This window comes from Aulonocara stuartgranti (genome assembly GCF_965226115.1).
Source record: "Aulonocara stuartgranti genome assembly, chromosome: 1".
NCBI classification, from domain to species: Eukaryota; Metazoa; Chordata; class Actinopteri; order Cichliformes; family Cichlidae; genus Aulonocara; species Aulonocara stuartgranti.
Window position 1 is genome coordinate 15,566,838 of NC_138939.1, and position 15,663 is coordinate 15,582,500.

General features: G+C 41.1%; 1 protein-coding gene across 1 annotated transcript; it reads right to left on the reverse strand.

The window, feature by feature from the left end:
- Positions 1-16: 16 nt before the first annotated feature.
- On the reverse strand, positions 17-12,421 carry dna2 (DNA replication helicase/nuclease 2). Its single transcript, XM_082534210.1, has 25 exons — positions 12,046-12,421; positions 11,814-11,879; positions 10,657-11,590; positions 10,306-10,402; positions 8,203-8,352; positions 7,769-7,952; positions 7,396-7,544; positions 7,019-7,141; positions 6,491-6,731; positions 6,287-6,401; positions 5,978-6,134; positions 5,673-5,861; positions 5,168-5,410; positions 4,954-5,067; positions 4,719-4,828; positions 4,368-4,477; positions 4,134-4,262; positions 3,854-3,946; positions 3,510-3,703; positions 3,285-3,374; positions 2,379-2,592; positions 2,031-2,120; positions 1,698-1,883; positions 1,458-1,606; positions 17-1,278 (listed from the first exon to the last, which is right to left on the reverse strand). The coding sequence occupies exons 1-25, from the start codon at positions 12,073-12,075 to the stop codon at positions 1,227-1,229; spliced, it is 4,209 nt and encodes a 1,402-aa protein (XP_082390336.1). The 5' UTR covers positions 12,076-12,421; the 3' UTR covers positions 17-1,226.
- Positions 12,422-15,663: the final 3,242 nt, after the last annotated feature.

Sequence of the window (15,663 nt, forward strand, 5' to 3'; positions counted from 1 at the left end):
TTACAGCAAAAAAATTACAACCAAAAGATTTTAAAATGGGAAAAACAGAAACACAAGAACAAAGCAGGTAAAAATCAGAAGAGTCACAGTTAGCCTTGTGGTTGGGAGAATTTTTCACATTTGCTGCTTAATAATGAATGGGGTTCAATAAAGTTAAGTACAGCTGGTATGGATTAAACTGGTAAAATTGATACTGTGCAGATTCGTTTTGATCCTAAATACATACATAATAATAATAATACATATTCCTGAAACTAAAAGTCATCAAGATATGTTTTTTTTGTATAATCTGTTCCTGCACAGATGTAGTTCTGCCGATCTGACTCATACAGGTTTTTACTGAGAAAACAATTGAATAAACGTAGTTTTTCTAGCTGCAGACAAGTGTAGTGACTCCCACTGATATAGTTAAGTTATTTTAAAGTTAACATTTCTGGTTAAATACTATAACTATCATAGGAAACAGGGAATGATACTATACCTCTAAAAGGTAGAGCTGGAGGATGGTACCTTTTGTCACATACAGACGACGATGGATATGGCTTTTTAGTTTGTTTTATGCTAAAGACCGAGCTAGTTTCACACTGACAGACATGTATGAGCTTATCTGGCCATGAAAGCTGTCCCCACCCTTTCACAGCAGGAAGTTTTCTATGCTTTAAGTACCAAAAGTCCTCAGTGTTGAGATTGAGGTATCTGATAAAGTATTTGAACATTCTGACAAAACCGAGGTTTATGCATCATATTTTAAACTATCATAGTGTCACGCCAACATATTTTAACTGTAAGACCAACTTAAAGATTCAGTACAATTATGTATGCAGCCCTTTCAGCTGGTCCCTGTCTCAGTACCTTGTTTCATAACACTCACAATAACGGAAACCTTTAAAACTGCAGTGCTTTAAGAGTGTCGAATTAAAAACTGGCCACCTGGCCATCTACTGATCTACAAAAATATACAAGAAAAGATTCAGAATTTCACACAAACAGGAAAATCAACATTGTCAGTAGCACTCATAACATTGTTTGTTTAGTTGAGGTGTTATTTCTAATACTGCAGACCGTTTGATCTTCAGGAGACTTCAAGTATTCAGTTTTAAAAAGAGACATTCTGCCTCTTCTAGGTCATTTAGATCTCTGCACAGTTGAGGTGAATGATAACCGTGTGCTACTCCACTGAGACATACACACGAGCTGATACACCTTCATGGCCTCTTAGGCTTCTCTCACAGGTCCATGCTGGGTAAGGCCTTGTGGGCAGCTGATGGGAGCTGGATAATGTGAAGTAAGAGTTTAGGAAAAGAGACAGAAGTCAAAGAGAAACTGTGGGAACATTGGTGACCCGCTGTTAAACACAAATCACTAGAATTATTTACAACAGTGTTCAGATTAAAGTCCAATTTCTACTGAAAATAAAGGAAGGTTTAGTGGTAGAACCAAAACCAATTTTAAAGGATATCATGTTCTCTTGTTGAAGATGGTTGAGAAGTTTCTCCACTGGTGTGTAGCGTTGTAGCGTTGTGGCTGAGCCCACCATCAGCAGCTTGTGTTTGGCGCGGGTAATGGCTACATTCAGGCGACGCCAGTCCTTTAACAACTCTCCTAACTTTAAATAGACACGGAAGAAAGACTCTGGTCGGGTTTCTATTCACTCGCTTACATGAGAAAAAAAAGGCGATGAAAAGAGAAGTACTTACGTTTCCTTCCTCTGCCGTGCTCCTGACAAAAGAAAGAATAATCAGACTTTTGTCCCGTCCTTGGTATCTATCCACTGTGTTCACCTCCACACCAGTGAATGCAGGCGACTGCAGCAGAGCCAGAATTGTCTTTAACTGCTGCCTGTAGGGGGCGATAACACCAATATCGCTGGGCTTACACCCTGCCTGAAAACAAAAAGAACAAACACAGATTAAAATGAGTACCAACTACCAATAATTGATAGAACTTTTAAACTTTCCATTATTAATTATGGGGGATTGTATTAAAATAGGTAATTCATTATGTCTTAAGTAGCTCATAAACTGGTGTACTTTTATGAGAAGTGAAAGCAGAGTGTGTATGAGAGCAGCTTCGGTGTGATTGCTTATTCCTCCTTGTTCCACTGATTCTAGTGCAGGCACCTGAAATGAACCAGTAGAGATGGAAAAAAATCAAACATCTTTCCACACACACACCAGGTCTGTCAGACGTGATTAAACGAAACCAACTTAATTAAAAAAAAAAAGAAAAAAAAAAAAAAAAAAAGGGTCTCACACAATAACCCAATCTTATTTTAATTACTTTTTTTTCCAGTCAGTGTACCTGCTTTATTTTATGTTTACAACCTCAACACATTTCAAATTATAAAATGTTTGAAGTGTACGCTTTACTGTACTAACCATCGAGCAGTCCAGGAAGCAAACAGGATTGCTCGGCAACAGCGTAGACTGTATCCACGACAGGGCATGCTGGGGATGAGCCTCAGAGTATGAACTCAGCTCAGACTGGACAGACAGCAGGAAGGGCAGGGTGAGCAGTGCTGCGGCCGTCCTCTCTGAGCCACACTCCAGCCGGCCTTCGTACATCAGAGAGTTACTGAGAGACATGATCTGCCTAAAAAGATAAGAGACACACACAGATGTCATGGTCTGGATATACCTGTGGCTGTCACGAAGATTATAATCAACAAAAAACAAAACTTGTCAAAACAAACAAAAACCAGCCAAACAAAAACATGAAGGCAAATGATTTTGTGAACTTGGAAAGGGAGGAAAAATCCTTAGGTGTGGTGTGTGTTATGGTAAAAATAAGGTCTTACATCTTGCCTGATGTGGCATTAATGGATGTGTTTATTGAGACTGAGTCACTGCTTTCTAATAATTCAGTTATACAATTCATTTATTGAAATATCTGTGTTGATTTTTCCTAAATTAATAAACTAATAACTATAAACTAATAATACCTAAACTAATAAAAACTCAACTGAACATTTTCAAATAATAAAAACACTGGCGATCAATTTCAAAATCTTGTCACCTTATTCTTAAGTTAACACATCCACAAACCTGAGTGTCCACACAACACCCCATCAGTACTTTACAGCTGAGGGGTGGCAATAATTAGCTAATGAATCATGCTGACTCATTAATAAAATCCAGCTGGATTATTTATTGTACGTGACCGATTATCACTTAGTGACATGGAAACAAACAAAGAAAAAAGAGCAGCGTGGGTTTAAAGGCTCTGCTTAGATTTCAGAAGACCAGATTAACAAATCATGCAGTGTTATCCTGGATGTAGATTACCTGTTCATTCGATACTGTACGTTGAGTTGTACCACTGCTTCACTATGCAGCTCTAGTCGCTTAAATAAACTCTCATCCATCCCAAGTGACCTAAAGGACCAAAAAAAACCCCCCAAATAAATAAAACATTCTCACTCAACTCGACAGATTCCCTAAATGCTGAATCTTCTCTGAGCAGTGACCCTGTAAATGAGCTGTATGTTATTATGGAAACAGATCTTTGACCTGGCTTCATGGTTTTGCACTATTGGTGGGAGCTGTTGATGGTCTCCAACAAGGACAAATCTCTTGGCGTAGAACAAAGGTCCCAGGCAGATAGGCTGGCTGATCTGTGACGCCTCATCCACAATGCAGAAATCAAAGCGGCGTCGAGTAAAAATAGGATGCTTGATGCCCATACAAGTAGTTGCCACTATCAGCTGGAAAGACAGAAGAACAGCAAGGCTTGGCTAACCATACGGCAAAAAACACAAAACAAAAAAACAAGTCTGAAAGGATAACGCAATGATGATGGCAGTTTATTTAAAATCAGTGAATGTTGCATTTGTTTCCAAAAACTAACTCCTCACTTCTTTGTTATAAAGCTGTTCCAGGTCTGAAAGAGTGTGAACCCCCTTCTTCCTCACACTTTCTTCTGTGTATGGCAGGATGTCTGGATGAACCTGCAGAGAACCAAAAAATAAACCAGTTTTATTACCACATAAAGTTATTAAATGTTATCGACATTAAGTTTTAGTGCAAATATGAGAAACTGAATCAACTTTACTTAACAGCACAAATCAGTACAAATAGAAAGTTCATTGCAGTATAAACAAAATGTGGACATTAACACTGTCAAAGATATCACACCTTCTGTCCCTGACCCAGACGCAGAAAACCAACTCTGAAACGTTTAAGCTTCAGAAGGATGTTATCAACAGCAGAGTGGGTGTAGCTGGTCAGCAACACACTAAAACCACAAGCATGCAGGATACGAACCTAAGAAGAAGAGTGAGGAGGACACAAGGACCAAGGTCACAGTTGGTGTTACAGCACACACAAAACGTTGATTTATGGTTAAAATAAGTTAATAGTGGTGGTTACCAGGGTGCAGATGGTTGTGGTTTTGCCTGTGCCTGGCATGCCGACTACCAGCGTGTAGTCTTTAGATAACAACACCTTCTTCATGGCCTGTTTCTGGGGTTTGTTGAGACCTACACAGTAACACAAATTCATTAGTTTTTCAAAGCTTCAAATACTTATGTATGAAACTGAAATTTGAACACCTGTGCAGCGCTGCTAACAATGTGCTTATAAAAACACATTTTTTGAATCCGCTTATTAATAAAATTCTATGTATATGTTTTGATCTACGTCATAGTAGCAAAATGTAAACCAAAACTGAAACTTTAAAAAGGATAAAACAAATAAAAAGCAACATGAGAGATGAGTTACCTTTGAGGATGTCAGCCACGGTGTCCTTAGCCTCCTTGGGCAAAACAGAGCTGAGGTTTGAGATGAACTCTGGAGCTTGAAGGTCGACGACCAACTTCCTCAGACGATCACTGCACACAGTAAAAAATTCTCATCCATACAAGAAATACCAAGCGTAAAATGTGTGAAATCATTTGTATTAAGTCACCTAAATGTTGTACAATCATAACTTCATATTTCATCTTACTGTCCCCACCTGTCCTGAGAGTTTTCCATCAGTTTGGAGAGATTGGTGAGGTGGGTGCTGAAGCCCACCACACCTTCATCCCCATCCAGCCGAAATGTCACATCCCTGAACTTCGACAGGTCCCTTTAAAGCACATTCAACAGTAAAACAGGTGAAAAATCAGGTAGCTGAGCTTATCTGTGTTATCTAAAGACCAGCAACTCACTGCCCCTTTATTCCTAACCTGTCCAGTGTGCAGCTGATTACTGTCTGGCTGACCTCACACAGGTAACCTGTTGCCAAGCCAACAAGGCGACCCTCCAGGTCACTAACGACAATGCGATCCCTGCTGGAGAGACTGCTGTTGGTCAAACCTTGCTGCGAAGCAACATGACTGCGGTGGAAACGATGAAGGAAAACACCTTCAGACTGAGCCATCACTGGCCCGCTGAGCCGCAGGTTCCCTGCGCAGCTCCCGCTCTTCTCACTGGAAACAGAAGCCAAGGTAAACAAAGTATTCAGAACTATAGCAAGGGAATTTAAGCAAATTATTTATTTATTTTTACACAGTGAAGCAGTTGTCTTCATTCACAACCTCTGAGTTTTTTGATTATGCTGAATTTTAAGAGGAAAGAGCAAGTTTGCTGTCTCTGTTTGCTTTTCCTTCCTCTCTGGTAAACTTTAACTCAACATCTTGATAAAACCAAAGACTCTTAGCATATCTGTTGTTTGAAGGTCTGGCTTCGTACCTTTCCTCAACCGTCTGAAGCCACACACGCTTTCGGCTGTTTCTAGTCTCCATGGTGACAGACTCCAAGCAGCAGAGAAGCAGCCAGTGGGAAAAATAGTTAAGATGAGGCAATGTCAGGTGGCCAGTCTCTTGCTGTATAAATTCATGTATAACATCTTCAGTGACTGCAGAGCTGCGATCCACAGCCCTGAAAAGTGAAGGAGATGAAGCAAGAAGGATAGAAGTTGAGGATTTTTATAAAAATTGCGACGCTTGCTTTCCTTCAACACAAGGAAGACAAAAAAAGGGGGAAAAAAGGCTTACCTCTCATATAAGGCACAGTTTCTCTTTTGAGGACAGTACTGGCAGGTTTGTCTGTTGGTCAGTATGTCCGGCAGCCTGGAGAGGCAGCTTCGCTCAGCCTCTTTCTCCACACAGTTGTGAATGTGATGCACCAAAGTGTTCCTTAGCTTCAGCAGCTCTGCCATGAAACAAGAGGTTTAGCAATAAATGTGATAATTTGATATATTTTTTTTGCAAAACGCATAATTATTCCAAGTTTCCCTACTTTTGAATCTTTTCATGTGAATTTTGCTCAGGTTGGTTGCTACATGAAGCGTCGGCATACAGTACCTCTGCGGTCCATGTGGCTGGGTGCTACAGGGTGCATGTTGCCAGTCTTGAGGTAAAGTAGAAAGCCGGCCTCGGGACTGTATCTCTCCGAGGTCATCAAAGTGTACAGAATCACCTGCACGCAGAAACACACCTTTGCCTGACTAAAACTGCTTTTTTCATCTGAATCTACTGGTCTGCATATCAGTGTCTATGCCAAGTAACCTGACTGCGATGCTCTATCGAGTTTGACTCCCTGCCAGTTTTCAGCTCCAGAGGGATGGTCTTTTCTTCTGGAATTCTGTGAAAGCCATTTCGCGGTCTTTGGATTCGAACCCGGGCCGTCACATCGATTTTTCCTTTCAGCCCAAACCTCGGAGACCAAACGTTCTCCTCTATGTCTGCCAGCTCTGTAACAGTAGCGACAGCTCCCGAGTCCTGACACCTACTTGGAGCTCCACCACTGCTAGAAGGCAGAGATGCACAAATAATCAGCATAAACAAAGTGTTGACTGGTGTTAGGCAAGTATTTAAGTCAAAGCAGCCATTTTGAAATAAATAAGTAAACAAAGGTGTTAATGAAGTGTCTATTCTACTTAGACACAGGGCTTCATAGTAACCCCTGTACCTTCTTTTTTGTTTTTAAATGTCTGCTATCACTTTTTAAACTATGGTTAACTTTACACTGAGCATCATTAGGTTTATTCCTGCATTGCTGATAACATTTGTGTGTGTGTGTGTATGCATACATACATTTTAAGGCTTATGGCTTTAGGTGTTTGAGAGTTGAGGTATTCCTTTGCCCAGTGTTCCAGTGAGGGGAGATAATCATGCAGCTCCTGCTTCATCTCTTCCTGAGTTACACCCAAACTGTACCTACGAACACATGCATGACAAAAACAAAGAAGGAACATAAACCAAACATGCAAAATGTCACACGATTAGTGAATTTTCCAACCCGTCCCTGCAGTGAAAAAGAAATTTCATGTGCTCAAACTGACATGGTTATACAGCATTTCCATTTCCATATAGGGGAAAAATGCATCCTGAAAATGAAAGCTGAATAACTAACCAACAATTATTCAAACAATCAAATATTGGGGTACAGTGCTAGCAGTCTAACCACTTACATATCTCCCAGATATCGAGGACTGTGCAAAGCCTCATCAGCGAGCTTAGACAGCGTCTCCGAAGAAAAATCTTTAGCTGTAGCTGCTCTTTGGAAGACTTCATGGACCATGGTGCCGTTAAGCATTTGCTTGCTGCCACCATCAAAACTCTGCATAAACATAAACATAGTAAAGTACATGTGTTCAAAGCAGGATGAACACTATGCACTAAAATCTATTTTCTAACTGTGGTCTTTGAAACAACAAAAAAACCCTCACTTAATAAGAATTTATTTTAGTAATACTGCATTTTTTATTTTAAAAGAAAAAAGTGGCTATTTTGTTAGTGAATAATATGAGTGTCCACCACACCATCACAAGTAGAGCCTTTTACCTTGAACATATCTCCCAGCACCGCACGCCTCATGCAGCGGATGGAGCTGGAGATGCTGGTACCTGAGATGAGGCTATCAGGGAGTAAAACCAGAAAGCCCTGCTCCCTGTCCACTAACCAGGATCCACCATCAGAGTGGCCCTCCAGATGCACCACATCACCAGGACGAACAGGTGTCATCTCCCTGGGAACACCCAAGGAAAAATCTTTTTAAATGAATTAGAAAGAGAGTGAAGTGAATAATGATGCAAGAGTGTACAATTACACTATTCTTCAATGATCATGGACTGTATAAATGTAACAAGTTAAAATCCACAGGAAAACAAACAACACAAATAAAACCACACAGAATAAACAGCAAGTAGTCACATGAATTTCCAGACATACTGATTTAAAAGTGATAAAATGTCGATAATGTCCAAACACATTATTACCATCCATCTCTAAGCAGGCACGTCTCGGCTGGATGTAGAAGCTTGGAGCATGAGATGGTCAGCGTTTTGAGGCCAGGTCTCTCTTCAACATTCATGACCCAGTAACGGTTTTTCGGTCCTCCACAAAGGATTACATGGTCTGGTACTTTCCTGTGAGGGCAGAAGGGACTTTTTATCATAAGTGTTCCCATTTTCCTCAGAAAAAATCTGAATGCACTTGATCCAAACATGTTTTAATGAGCAGAAACAAACTGCAGACAGCAGCATCAGTTTCATCAGTTTTAAGTAAAGATGACTGTTGCATCAACCTGGCAAATCTCTGCCTTTTTTAGTAGGTCTGCATAAATACTGATGGTTCTTTTTCATAGGCAATGCTAATTACAGTGGGGCAAAAAAGTATTTAGTCAGCCACCGATTGTGCAAGTTCCCCCACCTCCCACTTAAAATGATGACAGAGGTCAGTAATTTGCACCAGAGGTACACTTCAACTGTGAGAGACAGAATGTGAAAAAAAAAAATCCATGAATCCACATGGTAGGATTTGTAAAGAATTTATTCGTAAATCAGGGTGGAAAATAAGTATTTGGTCAATAACAAAAATACAACTCAATACTTTGTAACATAACCTTTGTTGGCAATAACAGAGGTCAAACGTTTACTATAGGTCTTTACCAGGTTTGCACACACAGTAGCTGGTATTTTGGCCCATTCCTCCATGCAGATCTTCTCGAGAGCAGTGATGTTTTGGGGCTGTCGCCGAGCAACACGGACTTCCAACTCCCGCCACAGATTTTCTATGGGGTTGAGGTCTGGAGACTGGCTAGGCCACTCCAGGACTTTCAAATGCTTCTTACGGAGCCACTCCTTTGTTGCCCGGGCGGTGTGTTTTGGATCATTGTCATGTTGGAAGACCCAGCCTCATTTCATCTTCAAAGTTCTCACTGATGGAAGGAGGTTTTGGCTCAAAATCTCACGATACATGGCCCCATTCATTCTGTCCTTAACACGGATCAGTCGTCCTGTCCCCTTGGCAGAAAAACAGCCCCATAGCATGATGTTTCCACCCCCATGCTTCACAGTAGGTATGGTGTTCTTGGGATGCAACTCAGTATTCTTCTTCCTCCAAACACGACGAGTTGAGTTTATACCAAAAAGTTCTACTTTGGTTTCATCTGACCACATGACATTCTCCCAATCCTCTGCTGTATCATCCATGTGCTCTCTGGCAAACTTCAGACGGGCCTGGACATGCACTGGCTTCAGCAGCGGAACACGTCTGGCACTGCGGGATTTGATTCCCTGCCGTTGTAGTGTGTTACTGATGGTGACCTTTGTTACTTTGGTCCCAGCTCTCTGCAGGTCATTCACCAGGTCCCCCCGTGTGGTTCTGGGATCTTTGCTCACCGTTGTCATGATCATTTTGACCCCACGGGATGAGATCTTGCGTGGAGCCCCAGATCGAGGGAGATTATCAGTGGTCTTGTATGTCTTCCATTTTCTGATGATTGCTCCCACAGTTGATTTTTTCACACCAAGCTGCTTGCCTATTGTAGATTCACTCTTCCCAGTCTGGTGCAGGTCTACAATACTTTTCCTGGTGTCCTTCGAAAGCTCTTTGGTCTTGGCCATGGCGGAGTTTGGAGTCTGACTGTTTGAGGCTGTGGACAGGTGTCTTTTATACAGATGATGAGTTCAAACAGGTGCCATTCATACAGGTAACGAGTGGGGGACAGAAAAGCTTCTTACAGAAGACGTTACAGGTCTGTGAGAGCCAGAGATTTTCCTTGTTTGAGGTGACCAAATACTTATTTTCCACCCTAATTTACGAATAAATTCGTTACAAATCCTACCATGTGAATTCATGGATTTTTTTTTCACATTCTGTCTCTCACAGTTGAAGTGTACCTCTGGTGCAAATTACTGACCTCTGTCATCATTTTAAGTGGGGGAACTTGCACAATCGGTGGCTGACTAAATACTTTTTTGCCCCACTGTATATCACATTAACATCAAATCCTTCAGCCCAAAATCAGATACTTTGTCCATCAGGGCTTCTTCATCTTTTTTCCCCTTTCCAAGTCAGCATTTTGGTGTCTTTCTCACCGGGATTTTTTGGTCTTAAGACCTTCGTTATGCTCCATCTGATCTGCAAACCAGCTCTCATCCAGTCGCTCTTCTGTGGGACACGCAGGAGCCGTTCCTGTGTTATAAATTGTTTGTTTTTAGTGTTTTAGCATAAAAGGTAAGTAAATAGAAATTCAAATCAAACTACAAGCAAAGACATGGTAAGGTGTATTGTACTATTTTTTTCTGCTCTTTAAGACTACAAGAAGTTTCAACATTTGTAACTCTGGTACAGCCTGGACAGGAGAAATTTTAATTCATTAAAGCATGCTGGCAAAATGGTTGCATTTGGCACAGGAAACTATGTGAAAATAAGAGAGAAGGTCATACCGCCATTTTGCTCCTGATCCTGTGTTTTCTGGTCTCCATCTCCAACCTTCTTCGATGTTCTTGTGGTCTCTTTTACGTTTGGGTGAACCTCTCTCTCCTTTGAACCTCCGTGCAGTGCAGGTGTGATAGCTTGAGCACTGGTTTCATGCACATGTGCATTAGGAGTGTCCTTTTCCACACTAGTGTGTAGCTTTCTGCTGGTTTCGGCCTCAGCTGCTGTCTGCTCCGTTATCAAAGTAAAACCAGAATCTTGCTCATCATGTTCTTGCTGAGGTTTCTTCTCTTGGCCCAAAGAGAGGGAAGACACAGACTGCACTGATATTATTGCGCTTCTACCATCATTTAAGATCAATTCAGTGCCTTGACTGTGACCCACAGACTTGTCATAACAACCTGCTGAACGTTCAGTGGGTAAGGAGGGTGTTTTCTCTGGCTCAGTTATAGGATTTCTTTCTTTCAGGCTTCTACTCATAATCACTGCTCCTGTGGTCAATGGGCTGGTAGTTCTTGGTCTCTTGGCATCATGTGACTCTTCAGGGGGGCTGAACAGCCTTTTCATGGAGCCAGACGTTCTATCTTCCCTCTTGGCTTTTCCTCCATCCTTAGCCATTACTCTCCGTAAATTTGGCCCTTTGGAGCGAGGATTGCGACAGACAGGAGACAGCTGGCCGAGGTTTGCCAGGCACACCTCCTCCCTGCTGAGGTCCTTCTTAAAGGAGGGAGAGCAGGTATGCCTGATTTGACTGTTTGGCGTCTCAGGCACAGAAAGTAGGAGATCTGGTGAGGAGGGGAGGAGGTTTTCAAGGTCCCCAAGGACACTCCTCTTTAATGGGGAATGGACTCTGAACAGAGAGCTTTCACCATCTTTGACTGGAGGCTCAGTCTTGGGCTGGACCGCACCCGTGGTGGATACTTTTGTGGAAGTTGGGAAGACCTACAAGCAAAACACTCAATAAGTAATTTAATACACATCTTATACGGCACATGCTATATTAGTTCTTAAAATATTTGACTGAACAGTATATGAATGGAATTACGTGACCATTATGAACAGATTACTAGTAAGTATCATCGTTCTTAATGACCAATAAGGACAATAATTGGTGATATTAATATATCATCTGTAATAAGACCTAAAAGAAACAGGACAGTGATACCTTTCGGTTCTGGGAGGAAAAGAAGGCAGAGATGTTCTTCTGCCCCCCAGGTAAGCCTCGAAGAACCTGAAAGAAATCACAATGACACCCTTCACATTGGTGAACCAAAAAAAACAAACAAAACAACAACATAAACACGACACTGTGGAGCTGTGGATGACTGATGATGCAGCAGCACTAAACCAGGTGTCACAATTAACAGTGACCCATTATTACTATGACAACAACCCACCTCGGCTTTCTTCATTTTCATCCTGTTCATGGCGACAGTTTAAACAGCAGCCAGGAGTGTGAACACAGCTGCTTCAGGGCGCTTCTTTAATGAGCTGGTAGTTATCCTGTTGTCAGGAGCAGCCTACCCCAGCAGCCACCGTCACAGTTCCCAGAAGACCGCTCGTTTCATTTAATTTCGACCGACTCTGCATCTCCACCACACCGACATGAATCACTAATGTCCCGGCCACAGTTAACCGTATTGCTCCATTATTTGAAGAAACTACGATGCTGGTTCAGCGATGTCATTCATTTTCTCTGTCTGCTATTGAGGTTGTTTAAAAGCCCTGCGCGCCGATTTTCAGTTTCGCAGAACGGAAATTACATCTACGCAGTTCCGCTAAAGAAAAGAAAACAACTTTTGGCGGGGCAGGAAGTAAAGTGCTGAATCATGCTGTCACCCAACGGTTAACAGCCATACATGAATGGCAAAATTTTTTTTTTTTTAAAAATCGAAAGTTTGTTTTACGTGAATTAATTTTTTATTTAATTTTATTAGATATGAAATAAAAATTACACTGCAAGAGATATGTATTTATTTTCCCAGGAATTAGTATCAGGGTGAATTTGCTTTAAACTACAACATACAGTATCTGTCAGCTTTTTTATCGACTTTATATTTTTATTTACGTTCTGTTTTTTTAAACAAACCTTCTTTTGGTTGCTCCTTTTAGGGAAGGGATGGCAAACTCGTTTTATATTGTGAGCTGCATATAGGGTTGCCAACTCCCTGAAAAATAAATAAGGGACACCTCGTGGCCAGGGCCGGGCAACCCAGTTGTCTTCACCCTTCCCAGTGTGGTAGCTCTTTTTTTTGTGTGTGAAATTATTTTTTTAACCATTTGACTTGAATTTGATTTAAGCAGATGCATATTCTTTGTGATATGACCATATGGGAAACAAATGATCATTTAGCCATTTATTTTTAGCTCAAAATGACAACATTAACACAGTAAAACAGGTCTCTTTCTTAAACAGAAGCCTGTCATGCTTAACTTTTGAGAATATAAGTAAATCTTTCTTTAAAAGAACTCTGCCCTGCTTAACTTAAAATTATATAAATTAATAGAAAGCAATACAACAAAAATATTCTTGTAACAGTGCACATATAGTGCATTTAGTACAATTGGCTTCAGTTGAGGTATTATTTCAGCTTTTCTAATGCTAATCAGCTGCTCCTGTTTGTAAACCCGCTTGTTCCCATGATTACGCATCATAACTCATCATCATTATTAATCTATGTATTACTTTTATGTATTAGTGATCTATTTGTTGTAATCATCTATCCTTGCAGTTGTTTATTACACAAAATAAATTATATTATCACACTTCTGGCCACATAGCGCTGATATTCACTGCACATGCCCATATTAACCTTAACCAGAGGGTTTAAAAAATAAACCAGTGTTTACATACCATATCTGCTTCTGCCGTGGCCTGGTGGACAAAAAAATGGTTAAGGGTTCCCCGAGCTTTCACGCCCCTCATGTTCTTCATGTGCCCACCACTAGAAGCATGCCTATGGAAAAAGTGCGCCGGCACACAGTGCAGTGCGCTTTATAGGTGTTATCGTGCATGTTCCCAGCCCAGTGGTTTCCTTTTCCCATTCCTCCCTGTATTTATTCTTATTGTATTCTAATTTTTGCGTCATAACTTTTGCACTGTCCACTTCCTGCTGTGACAAAACAAATTTCCCACGTGTGGGACTAATAAAGGTTATCTTAGCTTATCTTTCGCAGCCTTTTTTTCTTTCTCTGGGCGAACAAACATTGCTGCTCTAATGCTGGGCTTACACTGTGCGATTTTTGGCCCATTTTGAGACGATTTATGAGTCGTGCGACCGATTTGGTGATCGGCCCGATTTTGGCCTTCATCGTGCGTCGTGTAGTATACGTGGGGTAACGAGAAGCGATTAACACCTCGAGCAGCTCCCGATCATCAATCGCTCGTGAGCCGCTCACACTGCTCACGCGCAAACAGGTAAACGCCGTGAAAAAGACGGTGCAGCTCGGCTGTGCGGCGTGTGATCTGGACACAAGCGATGGAGGCACAACTTGGAGAACTTTGGAAAGCTCATCCGAGCCTTTTCGATGTGGCCTCACAAAATGATCACGACCACAACAACCGTGAAAATAGTTGGATTTACATTGCTGCTTAATCACAGCTGCCTGATCAATGTTTTTCATTAGCAATTTAGCAAAGTTGATGGTGGTGGTGTGTCTGTGTGAGTGAAAGACAGAGGGAGAGCGAGCGACAGATTTTCTGTTATAACCTTCATGTTATGGAGGCACAGTGTGAGCACTCAGGTCGCATCAGAGCATCGGGCGGTATAGTGTGAGACCCTGCATCGTGACCTACCAACTTCTAATCCCTGCGAGTCAATCGTGCAGTTTGAGCAGGAGCTGAATAACGTGACTGAAAAAATCGCACAGTGTTTGCCCAGCTTTAGGTGTACTTTCGTCCGAGACTTGCACCGCAGTGTCGGCGTTTGTTTCCCTGTTGGCCATGCTTCTTGTTGTGGTCATCTGTTGTCTTCCGGTATTTTCTCCGTAAGCGACCTTTCCTCGACCAATGAGATGAGCGGTAATCTGAATTGTCATACTCGAATTGTCATAAGTGTGCTGTCAGCTCATTGGTCACAAAGCAGGAGAGGGGCTGGGAATTGTGTTTTCAAACAAAGCGTTAATTCCATTAAAAGTTATAGACTACTTTTGATTCTCACTGGATTACGGGACAAAGTGCGTCCCTTATTAGCTCAATACGGGACGTGTACTTTTGTTTCTAAATACGGGACGATTCCGTTTTTTAAGGGACGGTTGGCAACCCTAGCTGCATACAGCCCACTTTGACCTTAAGCGAGCAGAACCAGTGAAAATGCCATTTCTGACGGTGTAAAGACATTAAACTAACATTTAACATAACATAAAACTCGATATGAGAAGAGTAACAGTATGTCTTAGTGTTTCTATATGATAAAGAAATGCTGCTGTAGCAAATGAAAGAAACCTGTCAGCACAAACGTTTGGGCTTAAATTGTAGGAAATAAATGTGCAAAATTACTGAAAATTCTGGTAGCTCATTGCCCAGACTGTCCTCTAAATATAAAGCAGAAAGTCTTTTTTTCATTCACATAAAGTTTCTAATTTTTATTTTACTGTGGCCATTGTCATTTAATTGTGTATCTATTATTTTATTAGTGTAGTGTGAGTGGTCTTGAGAGAAGTCTTTATCAGCAGGACTATAAATACAGGTAAAAGTCCAAAATTGCACTTCTTCACATTTTCCATAGCTGCCCAGTGGATTGGACTGGATTTTTCTTTTAAATTTATTGCACATTTGAATGTTTGAATAACTGAGTAATTGTAAAGAGCAGCTACTTCAACATGTTATTTTATCAGAGAAGAAACAAAGTTCTGATTTAATGACGCAGACATACATTTAAATCTTGTTGTACTCTTTTGAATCAGTCATCACCATTTAGTACACCAGCTGACTTTGTTTTATTGAAGTGTCTGAAGTCTTTGTGTAAAATCTCACCTTTGACATCTAAATATTTTTAAATATTTGCGCTACATTT

Coding starts and splice junctions, on each gene's coding strand:
- dna2 (XM_082534210.1), bottom strand. CDS start 12,075: ATGAACAGGATGAAAATGAAGAAAGCCGAG. Junction 6,732..7,018: donor AAAGCCATAAGCCTTAAAAT/GTATGTATGCAT, acceptor TCTGCCTTCTAG/CAGTGGTGGAGCTCCAAGTA. Junction 4,829..4,953: donor ATGGAAAACTCTCAGGACAG/GTGGGGACAGTA, acceptor TACTGTGTGCAG/TGATCGTCTGAGGAAGTTGG.